The sequence below is a fragment of the Phyllopteryx taeniolatus genome, chromosome 17 (genome assembly GCF_024500385.1).
Source record: "Phyllopteryx taeniolatus isolate TA_2022b chromosome 17, UOR_Ptae_1.2, whole genome shotgun sequence".
Taxonomy (NCBI): Eukaryota; Metazoa; Chordata; class Actinopteri; order Syngnathiformes; family Syngnathidae; genus Phyllopteryx; species Phyllopteryx taeniolatus.
The window spans coordinates 21,283,547-21,296,904 of record NC_084518.1 but is presented as its reverse complement, the minus strand read 5'-3'; the positions used below and the strand labels follow the sequence as shown (position 1 = coordinate 21,296,904).

General features: G+C 40.8%; 1 protein-coding gene across 5 annotated transcripts in view; it reads right to left on the bottom strand.

Annotated features, from left to right (window-relative positions):
- The window catches only part of LOC133467181 (roundabout homolog 1-like), a 68,255-nt gene extending 56,934 nt beyond the window's left edge, over positions 1-11,321 (bottom strand). For 3 of the 5 annotated variants that reach the window (XM_061751748.1, XM_061751749.1, XM_061751750.1), the window contains exons 1-2: positions 5,338-5,463; positions 4,503-4,589 (exon numbers count right to left, since the gene is read on the bottom strand). In XM_061751748.1, coding sequence (XP_061607732.1) covers positions 4,503-4,589; positions 5,338-5,425 — 175 coding nt within the window. In that variant the 5' untranslated portion in view covers positions 5,426-5,463. Of the gene's footprint in view, positions 1-1,816; positions 2,228-4,502; positions 4,590-5,337; positions 5,464-11,158 lie in introns of those variants that run through there. The other 2 variants (XM_061751747.1, XM_061751751.1) reach the window with 2 other exon arrangements.
- Between the last annotated feature and the right edge of the window lie 2,037 nt (positions 11,322-13,358).

Below are 13,358 nucleotides of genomic sequence, written 5' to 3'. Positions count from 1 at the left end.
CAAATCTCCCGAGAAGCAAAAATGTTAGTTTATTCCTTGTTCAATATTATTGAGTCATTCCTGTAGGGCATGCCTTTCTTGTCAGGAATCTTCTGCTGAATAAATCAATAGAATTAGCAGCTTGTTAGCAACAGTTTTGAAGGAACTACATCTTCAAACCATGCTGAAAGTCAGACCTGAGGCCCTTTTCAAGAGTAAAAGACAGAACAGGGAACACTTATAACTTACTGTATCGAGACAGCTCATAAAAGTCTGTGGTCGGTGCGGTCACACCAGGTTTAGTTGTTGATTTGAATTGTAAGGACAACAACCCGGAAAGCTGTTGTTGTGGTGTTTTATTTTATTTTTGAGCTCTTGATGTGGAGAAGGTCTGCATTTAGTCTCTCTGGCTGTATTTGAATCACAAACAAACGAGGTCAGAAAAGATCACCTCAAACTGCAGTAGAGAAGCTATGCAAGGTGGTTAGTTTTTGATGAGGCGATGTTCTGCCAATAAAACCATTACTGATCAGCCCGCAGCTATTCTGAAGTGGATCAAGTCCCCACGGCCCTAAAAATGCTGCCATAAATAAAGCCATCACTCAGTGTCCGACGTTTACAGTGAATGAATGAATCCGCAGCCGCTGCGAATGTCACTGACGGCTCTCTTTGATTGAGGCAGGTGATTTTTGTTTGTTCTCTCTGCTTTTGCCTGTGCTTGACCACAAACTTTGAAGCCTGCAGTGAAACAACAATTGTTAATTACTGATACGTCAGTTTTCATCCACAAGTGGTCGCACTCGCCGTGGGACTTGAAAGCAACCGCATGATTTCATTCATCCGAGTTGTATAAGTCAACCAATTGTGCCTATAACATATTTTCGAATAAGAATTTGAAATGATCTGAACATTGATTTGATGTGTCTTATAATTTCGGTACTATAGGGCACCTTGTCGAAGCCGCGCAGGTACCATCTTGCGATTATCTTATCTTTTCCGATACTCCAATTCTCCAGTTTAATATCTTTGAATGAACCCCAACGATGTGACTTTTCACAGTCTCTTATATCATTTACACCACACAAAGGTGACACACCCATTCTGCATGCGACGCTACGAAACACAATCGGATCTCAAATAACGAGCTGAGAACTTTGTTGTTATTGTTACGTGTCCTTTCGGAGAGACCCTTGAAGATTTCGAGCGTTTTCTAGTAATGAGCCCACTCCGCAGATCCGCACTGACAGTGCACAGGGGGCTTTTTTTTTTTCCTGTCCTGTTCAAGTACCACACATGCACTAGTTTGACTGGTGCAAAGGGACCGTTCCATTCCAATGCAGTCTTGCTCATGAACCAGCAGCAGGACTGAAGATTGTAAGGCAGCCACACAAGGGCCAATGAATGCTCTTATGCGCAAAACACACTTTTACATCAATCGTCTCCTCCTATTATGGCAATTAAACTTGCTCTGGTGAGATAAGGAGTTTTGCGAGAAATACCTATGTGGGTATTAGGGGGCACATGCTGATGCCTCTGTGGCCACACATAAAGTACAAAAAAAAAATTGGTTACAATGCTACAAGTTTCATCCAAACAATTACTGTGTGGCTTTGAGAAAGTGATTTTTGTTGTTGTTGTTGTTGTTGTTGTTCCATTGTGCACCAAACTATATCGCTCTCGTGCTCGCACTTATTATATATCCTTTCCATGGAACAGACTCATCTGAAAATATGAAACACTCACAGTGACAATATGCGTCATCCCTCATCACTCACCACTTTTCGGACTGCCTAAAAGAAAAAAGCGTCGACGTCTCAAACATACATGTAGTAAATACCTGAGCAAAGGTGCAGAAACGCCAAAAGACAGTAAATCCCCTTGAAGCAGACAGGCATCATTCAAAGGAGCAGCAGTCAGAGTATTCCACACTTTGAAGGCGTTGCGTCGCAGCCAGTTCATCCAAATCCCAACTTCTGCGGCCGAACTTCTGTCGTATCAAATAAGTCGACAATGAACCTCAGAAGCGCTCCTCGCAGATGAAGATGCTCGCTCAATCTTAAAGTTTAGATGAATTCTCGGTCGAGTATCCCACTCGAGACAAAATTGGTTTTCTCCACTCGCCTCTAAGTCCTCACTTCCCGGTGGCCACAACAACTTGACTGCATCCATTGCCTGAGTCCAATCGTCATTTCGCACAGGAAGGAGATGATCTCATTGAAACCTAGTTGCAACCACCTTTTTTTGGGGGGGGGGGGGGGGGGGCGCGGGTTGAATGTGGAGCCCACGCGAGACTGCTGCAAAAGTGGAAGCGGCGCCGCTTGGATTGGATGAGCTGCTGCGCGTCTGCGTCGTCAGTGCGCACGCGAGGGTTTTACTGCTACTCAGGACAAGAGATTCCACGGATGGGCTCCCAACAATTGGGTTGCTCTTTTGCACCCTCCCCCCAAATTAAAGAAATCAAAGTTATTTAACAATTTGATCAAATTATCTTAAATTAATGACAAAGAGGGGGGAAAAAAGGTGAATAAATCATACTGTTAGGGAGTGCCAGCATAAAGGATGTCCCTTCATGCATGAAAAGCTCTGTGGGGGGAAATAAGATACCAAAATAAAATAACGCTGGACCTTTTGAGGAATTTTGACCAGCTTTAATTTTCAGCAACGACATTGACAAACAGATTACAAACTATTTGGAACTTGAGAGTGATGTTGTCCGTCGTTTAGAATAAAGCTACAATGTTAATTTTGTAGCTTCAACGTATAAACTTTGTGCGTGTGTGGAGCTGCATTTCAAAGCAACGAGGGCCAGCTCAAGCTTTGCTGTAAGAGGAAAAGGGGGCAATATTAATGAGGCATTCTGCAGCAGCATTGTGTTTCTCCAGATGACCCAAAATCGATTCTTGTTCTCACCCCTGACCTCTCAGCGTGCCATTGGGGAAATTAGATGTGATTGGAATTGCATTAGAGTTGTATTGCTGGACATATTGTGCCACATGTTGACAAAATCGCCGCACGTGTTTGAGTGAATTCAATAAAGTGCATATTAAAATGAGGGAAATTATAATTCGATCATTTGTCCAGCATTCTGTAGCCTCTCGAAGTGTTTTTGACGAGATGTAAGCACTCCCCCTACAGGTTGAAGAGCCTCAGTGAAGATAGCGTTCTATTATAAGGCCTGACTGTGTTACCTTTTCGAAATAGAATTCCTTTTTCTTGTTTCATGTAGAAGTGAAACGAGATCCTCATCTTTTGTTCAATTGTAAATCAGCATCATCGGCAGGGCAACGTGAAAGGAATCCCACAACAGTAACTGGAGAGCGGGTAATACGGTATACTGTGAATGGCTTTCTGGCATGTTCACATTGGAGACATGCAACAACTCCGTCTTTCATCTCATTCCACCACGGTGACTAAAATAGGTCCACCGTAGCGCAAATAACGAGAGTATTTCTTTGTGGCCGTGTCGCCTCGACAACAGGTGTCCAACCGAAAAGAAGGCCTCGTGAATTTGGACAAAATATTTGACACCATTGGTCACATTTCAAAGCAGTGGAATGTTGGCTGGAAATATCGAAGACACAAAGACATGCCTGTCTTCGTGGCAACACAAAACATGAAGTTGCAAAGATTTTGAGAAGACCGTGCCAGGGACTTCAAAGTAAATGATTGAATCAACCATGTGCATTATTTGTTTGGTGCAAATGATATGTAGCTCGTGAATGCAGATATTCAGGATGATAATGATTCCTTGAGAGCACTGACTAACAGCATTTTTCACTTATTTTGTTCACGTACAGGTTCCCCCCATCCCCCATTTCTTCTCTATGACAGTTGGTCGGCTTTTTCACTTTCCTTCGCTCAATTATATCTGGGCCTGTTTGTCACTGCACATCACTGCGGTTGCTTAGTGTCATACAAAGCATTTGATACAAAAATGGGAACGAACCTTCACATTCCTCCCCAGCCAAATCACAGCAGGGGAATCTGATGCAATAGCTGCATCTCGTCTCTTCTCTCTGTGTCTCTCTCGCTAAATGAGCGGAATGGTAGCCGGTCTCATTCCACTCTTTAAAGAATGAAAAGCCTTTCAACTTCTTACAGTCTCGCTGTCATATTTTTTTTTTTCTGGCAGGGGCATAAAGACACACAGATTTAAAAAAAAATGTTTTTCATCTCGAGAGGAGAAAAGAGGAGATCAAAACAGTTTCATCCGCCATGAAAAATGGCTTCTATAAGCGCCAATTTAGATGCTGTTTATGCTTTAGACACAACACTGGTTGTGTCCAGCTGCTAAATTGGGGTCATTATTATTTCTTGAAGCAGTCACTTACCCCAACCTGGAGCAACACTGTGCTTGGGCACGTTTCAGACATTTTGCTAGGATGTATTATAAAATAAAATAATCCCTTAGTGACCCCCCCCCCCCCCCCCCGATCTAATAATCAATGACACAATGAGAGCTTGTCAACACGGAGCATATGTCGTGGATGATGCGCTGCAACACTAAATTGCGCGTACTGTACCTTTGTAACCAAAGCTGCTGTCTTGGTCTGCTGCAGGTTCCAATTCGGGTTTTTGGGTGATTACATCACTGCTTCTTCTGTATTGATCTGTTTGTAAGATACAAACATGGAAATCAATGACATGGTCACTCTACCTCATTTTTACATGCTTGCCATTTGTGTGTGTGTGTGTGTGTGTTTAAGTGTTTAAATGAATCTACAGTATGTGAAGGGAGAAATGAGCAGAAATGAATGAAGAAAATAAATAATAATATATTTATATATATTGAAGTTTTGACACAGTGTGTTATTTCAACCACACTGTAGTTGGAATTAAAAGTGGTGTAGATCTGCAAAATGTATGTTAGCATTTTAGGGTGTAAAGGAGTATTTTAGAATCAAGGATAATAAAAAAATATATATATATATATGGGGCTTCTTTCAAGAACGGTACCGGGTCTTGCTTAACCTTGTTTGACCGCAAGAGGTCAGTACAAATGCATCGACAAAATGCTGTTCTGCCCAGGGGAGAAAGCGTTACTCTTCCTCGTCTCAACATTGATAAACATATTGCTAAATAAATACCTCTCTGAATGTATCTAATCCAAACCGATAATTCATATGCTTTATTTGAATAAGACTCTTGAATTGCTTCTAATTCGAACGTGTATGTGCACAGCAGCTGACGCTGGGGCTGAAGTCATCTCATGTTTGAAGAAACACTTCACTTTTCAGCCTCTAATGTGAAAAGAGCTTGACATTATTTCAACTAAATGATTCAAATGTAGCAAACCTTCAAGTTGAACAAACGTCAATGTCAGAAAAGCAGTTTGATGGTCCTTGAACATTTTCTGACCTGACGAAATGTCCACAGCACGGCCGCGCTCCAGTCGCTCGGCAGCAAGCAGGCTGATGAGAAGCAATGTGGTGAGAAGAGCCAGCATGCTTCTTGGCTGTGCCTTTTAATTGGGACTTAACAGACCTGGAACCAAAACACATTTGAATAGGTTACAATAAATAATTTAACAAATACATGCAGTAGCATATGTGATGTTGTTCCTAAATCCATTTCTGAATAGGTAAACAATTTCATTTGACAAAAAGTAATGGATATAGTCTCGTGATGGCACCTCTTCACGCCAGCAGTCCTGCTGCCATGCACCATACAAAGCCATGCTCCTTGAGACACAGGAACAGACTTTCTTCTAAATCCTGCCCAGCATGGAGTCAAACTGTAATTCTTTCTCCTTCAGTCTCATCACGTCCTTACAAAGTGAAGAAATGCAGATTACTACAGCTTCACTCTTGCTTATCTTTCCATGTCCCCACCCGACTACAACATAAATCTGCTCAATCAAACATACTCTGCACGTTTGGTCTCTCATTGTAACCATAAGTATGTTTGTATGTACAGTACACTGATCAACCAATTCATTTGTTACACATGCACAATCTATTTAGAGCAAATACAGGAGCTGCTTTCACATTGTTATTAAACTAAAGAATGGATGTGATTGAAGGACACCATGAAGGAAGCCACTGCTGTTCAACAGCGCTACTGGCAAACTATTGCTTGGAAAGATGAAATTAACGTTGAGTGGAACTAACGTACAACACGATGGATGTGTGGAGAGAGAAAAAAAGGCACAGCACACGAAAATCAGAACCTCATCGCAACTCTTAAGTATGGCGGAGGAGGCTTCATCGTCCGGGACTGCTTTGCCACCTCAGAGCCTGGACGCATTGCTATCTTCGACAGAGACTGAATTCCCAGGTTTAACAAGATATTTTGCAGGACTTTTTTTTTCACGTGTCTGCTAATTGACGCTAACCAGAAGATGGGTTATACAACGGAAGTAAATAAACAACTGAATGGCTTCAACAGAAGAAAATAGCCCTGCCGGAGTTGCCAAATCAGAGACCTGACCTCAACCCGAGATGCTGTGGCATGATCTCAATAGAGCCATTCACACCAGACATCCCAAGAATTATGCTGAAGTGAAACAGTTCTGGAAAGAGGAATGGTCCAAAATTCCTTCGGACTGTTGTGCAGGGCTGATCGGCAACTACAGGAAACGTTTGGTTGAGGTTATTGTTCCCAAAGGAGACTCAACCAGTTATTCAATCCAAAGGTTCACTTTTCTCCACTTTTTTCACGATTTTTCCAACCCGCAATGTGACGTTTTTTTGTTGTGTTCAGTAAACGGACAACATGGAAACATGTGTTGTAATTACTTGTGTGACTCATATGGGGCTCACGTCACATTTAATCACCATTTTGTGCAGCAATCCAGGTAATTCCAAAGGGTTCCCATACTTTTGCTTGAAACTGTATATTTCCAGGCACTCTGAAATGCAGGATCAGTGAAGAGAGAAATGGACAGCTACAGGCAGCCGAAATAATAAGTCAGTTCTACTGATCAGCCATCTGTGCTACAAAAAAGCTTTGCAACTCATCCCGTCTGTCTGATGGACAGCCAGATTCCCGGCATGTCTTGGCGCCCGCCGCCCACCATCATCATGTGCCACTTTAATTGTTCTGCAAAATGAACGTCCACAGCCAGAACTACAAATACTGTATGCCAAAACACTTTCGAAAAAAAAGTGTCCACCCATTCTAAGACAATCAGAACAGTCCAGTTGCGATTGTCCATCCATTGATGAGTCGGGACTATAACTGTTTCTTAGATTTAAGCAAAGCCACCATGTACCTGCATGTTATTCGTATAGATGTAAAGTTGTTGCAAGAGCATCTCGCAAATGTGCTATAGTCTGGTTTATGAAATTCTGTGGAATCTTGTCAACAAATGTAGCAGCATGCCATATCAGCATGCTCGACACATCAATGGAAAAAAGAAAATCTCATAAAGATGCTTTGAGGCAGAAAGAATAATATCCTACAGCTATTCCATATTCAGTATGAAGGATATTAATATTCAGCACTACTGTCTCAAAAATCTTCATATAAATATAATATTTGAGGAAGGGATATTGCATTTTGGACACTGGTGAAAATTAAATGTGGCTGGTAGTAACGTCATTGCATTATTTAGTCAACTCAAGCACGCGTCTTATGAGAAATACAGACAGAAGAATGTCAGAATGTTGTGCAAATAAACCTGGGACTGACAAATATGAGTGGAAAAAGACAACAAACCTCTACGTGTGCAGGTCTGGTAAGTTCAAGTAACTGAAGAGAGGAAGGTGCCATGCAAATTAAGTAACAAAGTACAGTTATAAATAAATGTTAACAGTCCCACAAACTTTTTTGGGGTTGTTTGTTTGTTTGTTTGTTTTTTACTCAACTTAGGTATAACCTAAATACATTCCACATTCAGTAGTAGGCCTTACCACTAGTACAATATTTGATCCCGCTCTCACATGAAATCTTATTGGATTGTGCAGGGGTACCTAATAAAGTGGCCAGTGAATATAGCGTTGAGCCTTCACACCAAGCACACTTCAAAGGCTCCCACCAGAAAGATAGAACAAAATATCTGTTTGACTGATCTTCTCGCGCACTGAACCGAGGGCGGATTCGTCTGATCAAAGGTGACGGGAGAGCTGATTTACTTCCTCCCTCCGACTGCTGGGGAATAATCACAGCTCACCATCTAACATATTGTCAATAGGGAAGAGCAGGAGCTCCCCTTGTAGCACCCCAGACAGATCACAATACTCCAGCAAGCACCCGAGCGTGACCAGAATCAGTTTTCGGGATCACCCCAACCCCCTCTCCAACCTGCGCGACGGCCGACGGCCCATCTTTACTCGCATCCAACTTGCTTTTGTACAGATAAAAACATGCACAGATAATATTCCCCATACATCATGATTCATGATATAGTTGGCATGTAGACGCACCTGTGGCATTTGCAGGACGACATAATTCATTACACACTGCATTTCTCCACATTACAAAACTGAATCTGTGGTTTTATAGATTACAGTGGATGACAAAAGTCTACACACCCCTGTTTCAATGCCGGGTTTTTGTGATATTAAAAACAAAATGAGACCAACTAACTAGAGACTTGAAAACTAGCCTTCTGGCTAATTCTGGCTTTTTTAACCATGTGTACTTCATGTGTTTTATGAAATTGCATTGTCCCCTTTCAAAAATAAACTGAACTGAACCAAGACAAATCATTTCAAAACCTTTTCCACCATTAATGTGACCTCTAAACCTGTACAACTCAACTGAATTGTCTTTTTATCTTTTCAAGAGTAGAAGTAAAAATACACAAATGAAATAATTTGGTTGCATAAGTCTCCACACCCTCTCATAACTGGGGCATGGCTTTGTTCAGAATTAATCACATTCAAACTCATGTTAAATAGGAGTCAGCATACACCTGCCGCCATATAGCATGCCCCTGATAAGCCAATCATTTTCAGATGTTTTAGTAGGCTTGACCTGGGGTTTTGTTTTAGGCTGAAGGAACTTCTGCTATGGATTAAAGCAAAAGACTGCAAGAGCAGCAAAACTTGAATTGGGGTTAATCAGAGGCACTTTAAATGGTGGCAGGTGTTTTCAATTTTACATCGAATAGGTGTATTTAAAAGGATTCAAGATACACTACAAGTACAGTACATGCAAAATGTTAGTAGCGTGGTCATGTAAAAGAAGAGATAATGTAGAGTTACAAAGATGCAGTATGTTCTCACAAGAATTTATTTTGGAATCATGCAAAATGGGAGGTCTATGTTGTGCTCGAACTGGATTTGTTTTTTTTTTTCATAGCAGCGTGGATATCACGTCAGCGTCAGCGTGTGGATGCACAAGCCTCCCTTCCTTCGAATTGAATGCAGTTAAATAGTCCTGCAACACAGTCCAGTAACATGTCAGATTTAATTTTGCAAAAAAAAAAATAGAATAGTTATATATTTTGTCATACTTTGACAGCAATTAAGATTACGGCTCAGGGTGTTTTATTTTTAGAACATTTATGTACAGTTGATGTCTTGGGTGCTGGAATGCATGGTGGCGGTCTTGACTGCTGATGCTATTTTTCTTGAATTTCAAATTGTTTAGCTCACAAATAATGAGACTAGAGGTTTCACTACCAACCCATAAATATGTTTTATACAAATGAGTTTTATACAGACCAACACTTACTTTTGTACAAAATCCTACTGAATTCTAACGTGAACGGGTTGTGTGATGTGATGTCTGTCAGCAACACTAAAGTACAGAATGGCACCGGGGGGCAGAACCAGGAAGTATGGTTCATTGATCATATAAGCTGCAGGAGGAGGTGTGAGAAAAGACTTCCATTGAGACAGATTCTAATATTTGATGTGAACAAAATTCACCTGCAGGTATCAGGCCTGCTGTCAATCAAGACTGAAAAAAATATATGTACAAGGCTCCTGTCAGGACTTAGTACCGATCGATGTTTTTTTTTTTCTTTTCGTATTTTGTGGTGGGGGAGAGAATGGGCTCGACAGATACACGTTTTCATCACTGTCACTACACGCCTTAGCGGAACGATCAGAGCAAGACAAACGGTCTTCAAAGTATTGATAGCTTACATCTGGAGCTTTGTCAATGCTCATAGTAACAAGTCCTAGTCAGCTGAGTAGCCATTTTGGAGGAGGGAATCTAGCCTGAGGGGTAAGGGATGATCCCATGAAACCAGCCTCAAGCGGCGCTGACCTCTGGACCCAGAAGATGAATGACCCAATATGTCCGCAGCAGATCCTAGCACAAATAAATACGCTGTTAGATGCGTCTGACGCTGAAATTGGCATATAACACTGGACACTTGAAACAGGTAGATAGAGGAAGTTCAGTGATTATATATCAGTATACAACGACCACAAGCAATCTGCCTTTTAGCACAGAATATCAGTCATTTCTTCATAAAAAAAAAATGACTGGCAATATAATATTTACAGTTGTGGATTCATGAGTCAACAGTTGTGTGTTTGTGTGCATGTGCGTGTGTGTGTTTGAGGGGGACGGGGGGTGGGGTGGTTGCGGCGCTGTAGGACGTGATCCAATGAGTCTGGATTAGTTTGAATGCAATTCCAACACATCCAAAAGCCTAAACCCTTTTGAGTTTGGGGTTTTCAAGACCACTTAAGGATTTTCTGGATCAGAAGCCGAAGAAAGCAACTGAATAATAAACCCCAAGAGAGACAGGGAAATGTTTTTTTTGTTTTTTTTAATGAATTCGACCATTCAAAGATTCCAACCAAAATTGGCAAATTTGTAACTGTAAATATGCACACATGTTATGACTTATTCCTAATATATTATTTCCGAATTCTTTGGAAATAGATCCAACTTGAAGTTTCTATACAAAAATATCGATAAAATTCCTAGCATAGTAAAGCATCCATCCATCCATTCTCAATTGCGCCTATCGTGTTCCTAGTCGCGGGGTACTGGAGCCTATCCCAGCCCACTTCGGGCAACCCTGAACTGGTCACCGGTCAGTCGCACGGCAGCATAGTAAAACAGTTTATCACATATTATTTTGGAAGCATGCTGATTACTGTCAATGTGTTTTGTAACTTTCTGCATAAAAAAAAAAAAAAAAAAAAAAACACAGAATGAATCTGAATGAATAAGCAGAAAAAGGGATGAAATCACCTCATCATCCATATCCCTAAAAGAGGCAACTCTGAAAAGCTACTTACTAAACAAGACTTGCAACTTCTCAACTTACCCTCCCAGGTGATTCCTCCAATATCACCACTCTGTTTATTGGTACAGCCAAATCAGTCCGTGTGCTTCTTTCAGGCATTCAAGCATTTAACAATGACAGTTGAAGGAGAAAAAGAAGGTGCAATGTGGACCTGCAAAAAGAGGAATCACAAAATCAAAAGGAGCTGCTCATACTGAAGGAAAATCCTTCATAATCCATCTGTGATCCAAGAGGCGCTATCAGATGGGGTGCATACAAATTGCAAACCTACCTCTGCAGCAACCTTGGTCTACTTTTTCCTCAGGGTCCTAAGGCTGCACATTTATAGAGCAACTTGCACGTTACTGGCACTCGAAACATGTTAGCTTCTGTTGTGGATTTAATCATTTTCAACTGTGGGAAGAAAAAAAAAAAATATATATATATATATAACCTCATCATCTAGCATTTGTCACATCCTTATTTTGTCATTTTGGTGTCATCATGGACTTAACAATCAATATTTGCCATATTGGTATTTACCCCTCAGGTATTTTTATGTTATTTCCTGCAGAGACTGTTTTAATATGGACAGCCACCACGGCACAGACTGCAGAAATGCATCCTACTGCGTCCTGCAGCAAAACAAGCTTGCCTCTGTCTCTTTCACCGAATGAAACTGAATTAATTTTGCTTTCTCACTTCTTTTTATCCGAGTTCATACTGGGGAGGGGAGCAAGAAGCCAGCATGTGCAAGCCACAAGGTAGAAACCTCACTTCATCATAGAGAAGAAATATAATGCATGTAATGTATTTTGTGTTCAAACTGACATTTTTGAGGCTCAAGAAGTCAATAAAAGCTGTGCCTTTTTATCTATTGTCTCCCCTTTAGCGTAACCTCAGTGTGGTTTTTTTTATTTTATTTGTTTGTTTTTTTCCTGGTGTTCCAAAATTGATTGAATCCCTTTATAATTGATTTGGGCTATTCTTTTAATTTGATTTTATTGAGGAAAAACATGGCCACAATAAATGATAATTGCATCCTCTGCTATGTGTAATGATGTGTGCAACAAAAAGGGAAGAATTGATCTGAAAATGCAGTTGAATGTAACACTACACACACGCACACACATACACACACACGCACATTCACATCAGCCATTGAGCAATTCAAATCCAGTTTGACCTCCTTGTAGTCCAGATTGAAGTCAACCTTTTTATTGAACAGAAGGTTGAGAATCATTCAAGAGGTAAATACCTTAGCTTGCCAGACTAGAACAGAAAATAACAGTATTTAACACGTGCCCACTCAGTGGTTTCATTTTTTCAAATGATCATTATTATTCAGTTTCAAAAGCTGATTTGGAGAAAAAAAGGCAATATGTTACAGTGAAGTATGAGCATGAACAGATCTCTTATTAAATTCCTTCATCTCACTCAGCAGTGCAGTTTTGAATTAACCTGAAGTCAATAGCACGGCCATCTATCATTCTTGCAGGAGTGGGCTTGGGAGTGTGCTCTTGCACAGATAATCATCTCCTGAGGAAACAAGCTTTCCTTTCGCGAGAATCTTGCTTAACTGGTCGGAATTGTACGACCGTTGCAGTTTGATCACAGGGTGAGAGAGGCAAAAACGAACACTTTGTGGCGGCGTAACATCGTTTCGCTGTTACATAAATGCAAGTCACCTTGCTATCATGAAGAATCCTGTAGCAGTGATTCCCAAACTGGGTAACAAATTGATCTGCGACAGCGATTCCCAAACAGAGCGGTCGTGCGCAGTAACGCACCATCAGGGGTGCTCGGGAAATCAGCCAATTTCATTTCGTTTGTCCGAAAATTTAGATTTGCTAATTACACATATATCTTTGTTCATCTATCTATGCCAGTGACATATAGTGACAGGCAGAACAATTGTATGTTTTTCCACTCGATGGCAGAGGGTACAATAAACCTGTGTATCCACCTGTTGCCATTCATGCAACAGAGTATATCAGCTTTGTGTTCAATTCAATGGCCCCAGATTCCACACTAAGTATATTTGTGAATACATTAAGACAAGATCATCATTATTTCAGTATTCATACTCTTTGTGACTTCTTTATTGGTGGTGCTGTACTGTATACGATATTCTTACAAATGTAAAATGGAATTCTTAATTTGCTCAGTAAAGGTTACTGATATAAAGGGTAGGCACAAAAAAAAAAAAAAAAAACATGATTTGCAATCAGCCTGATTACAT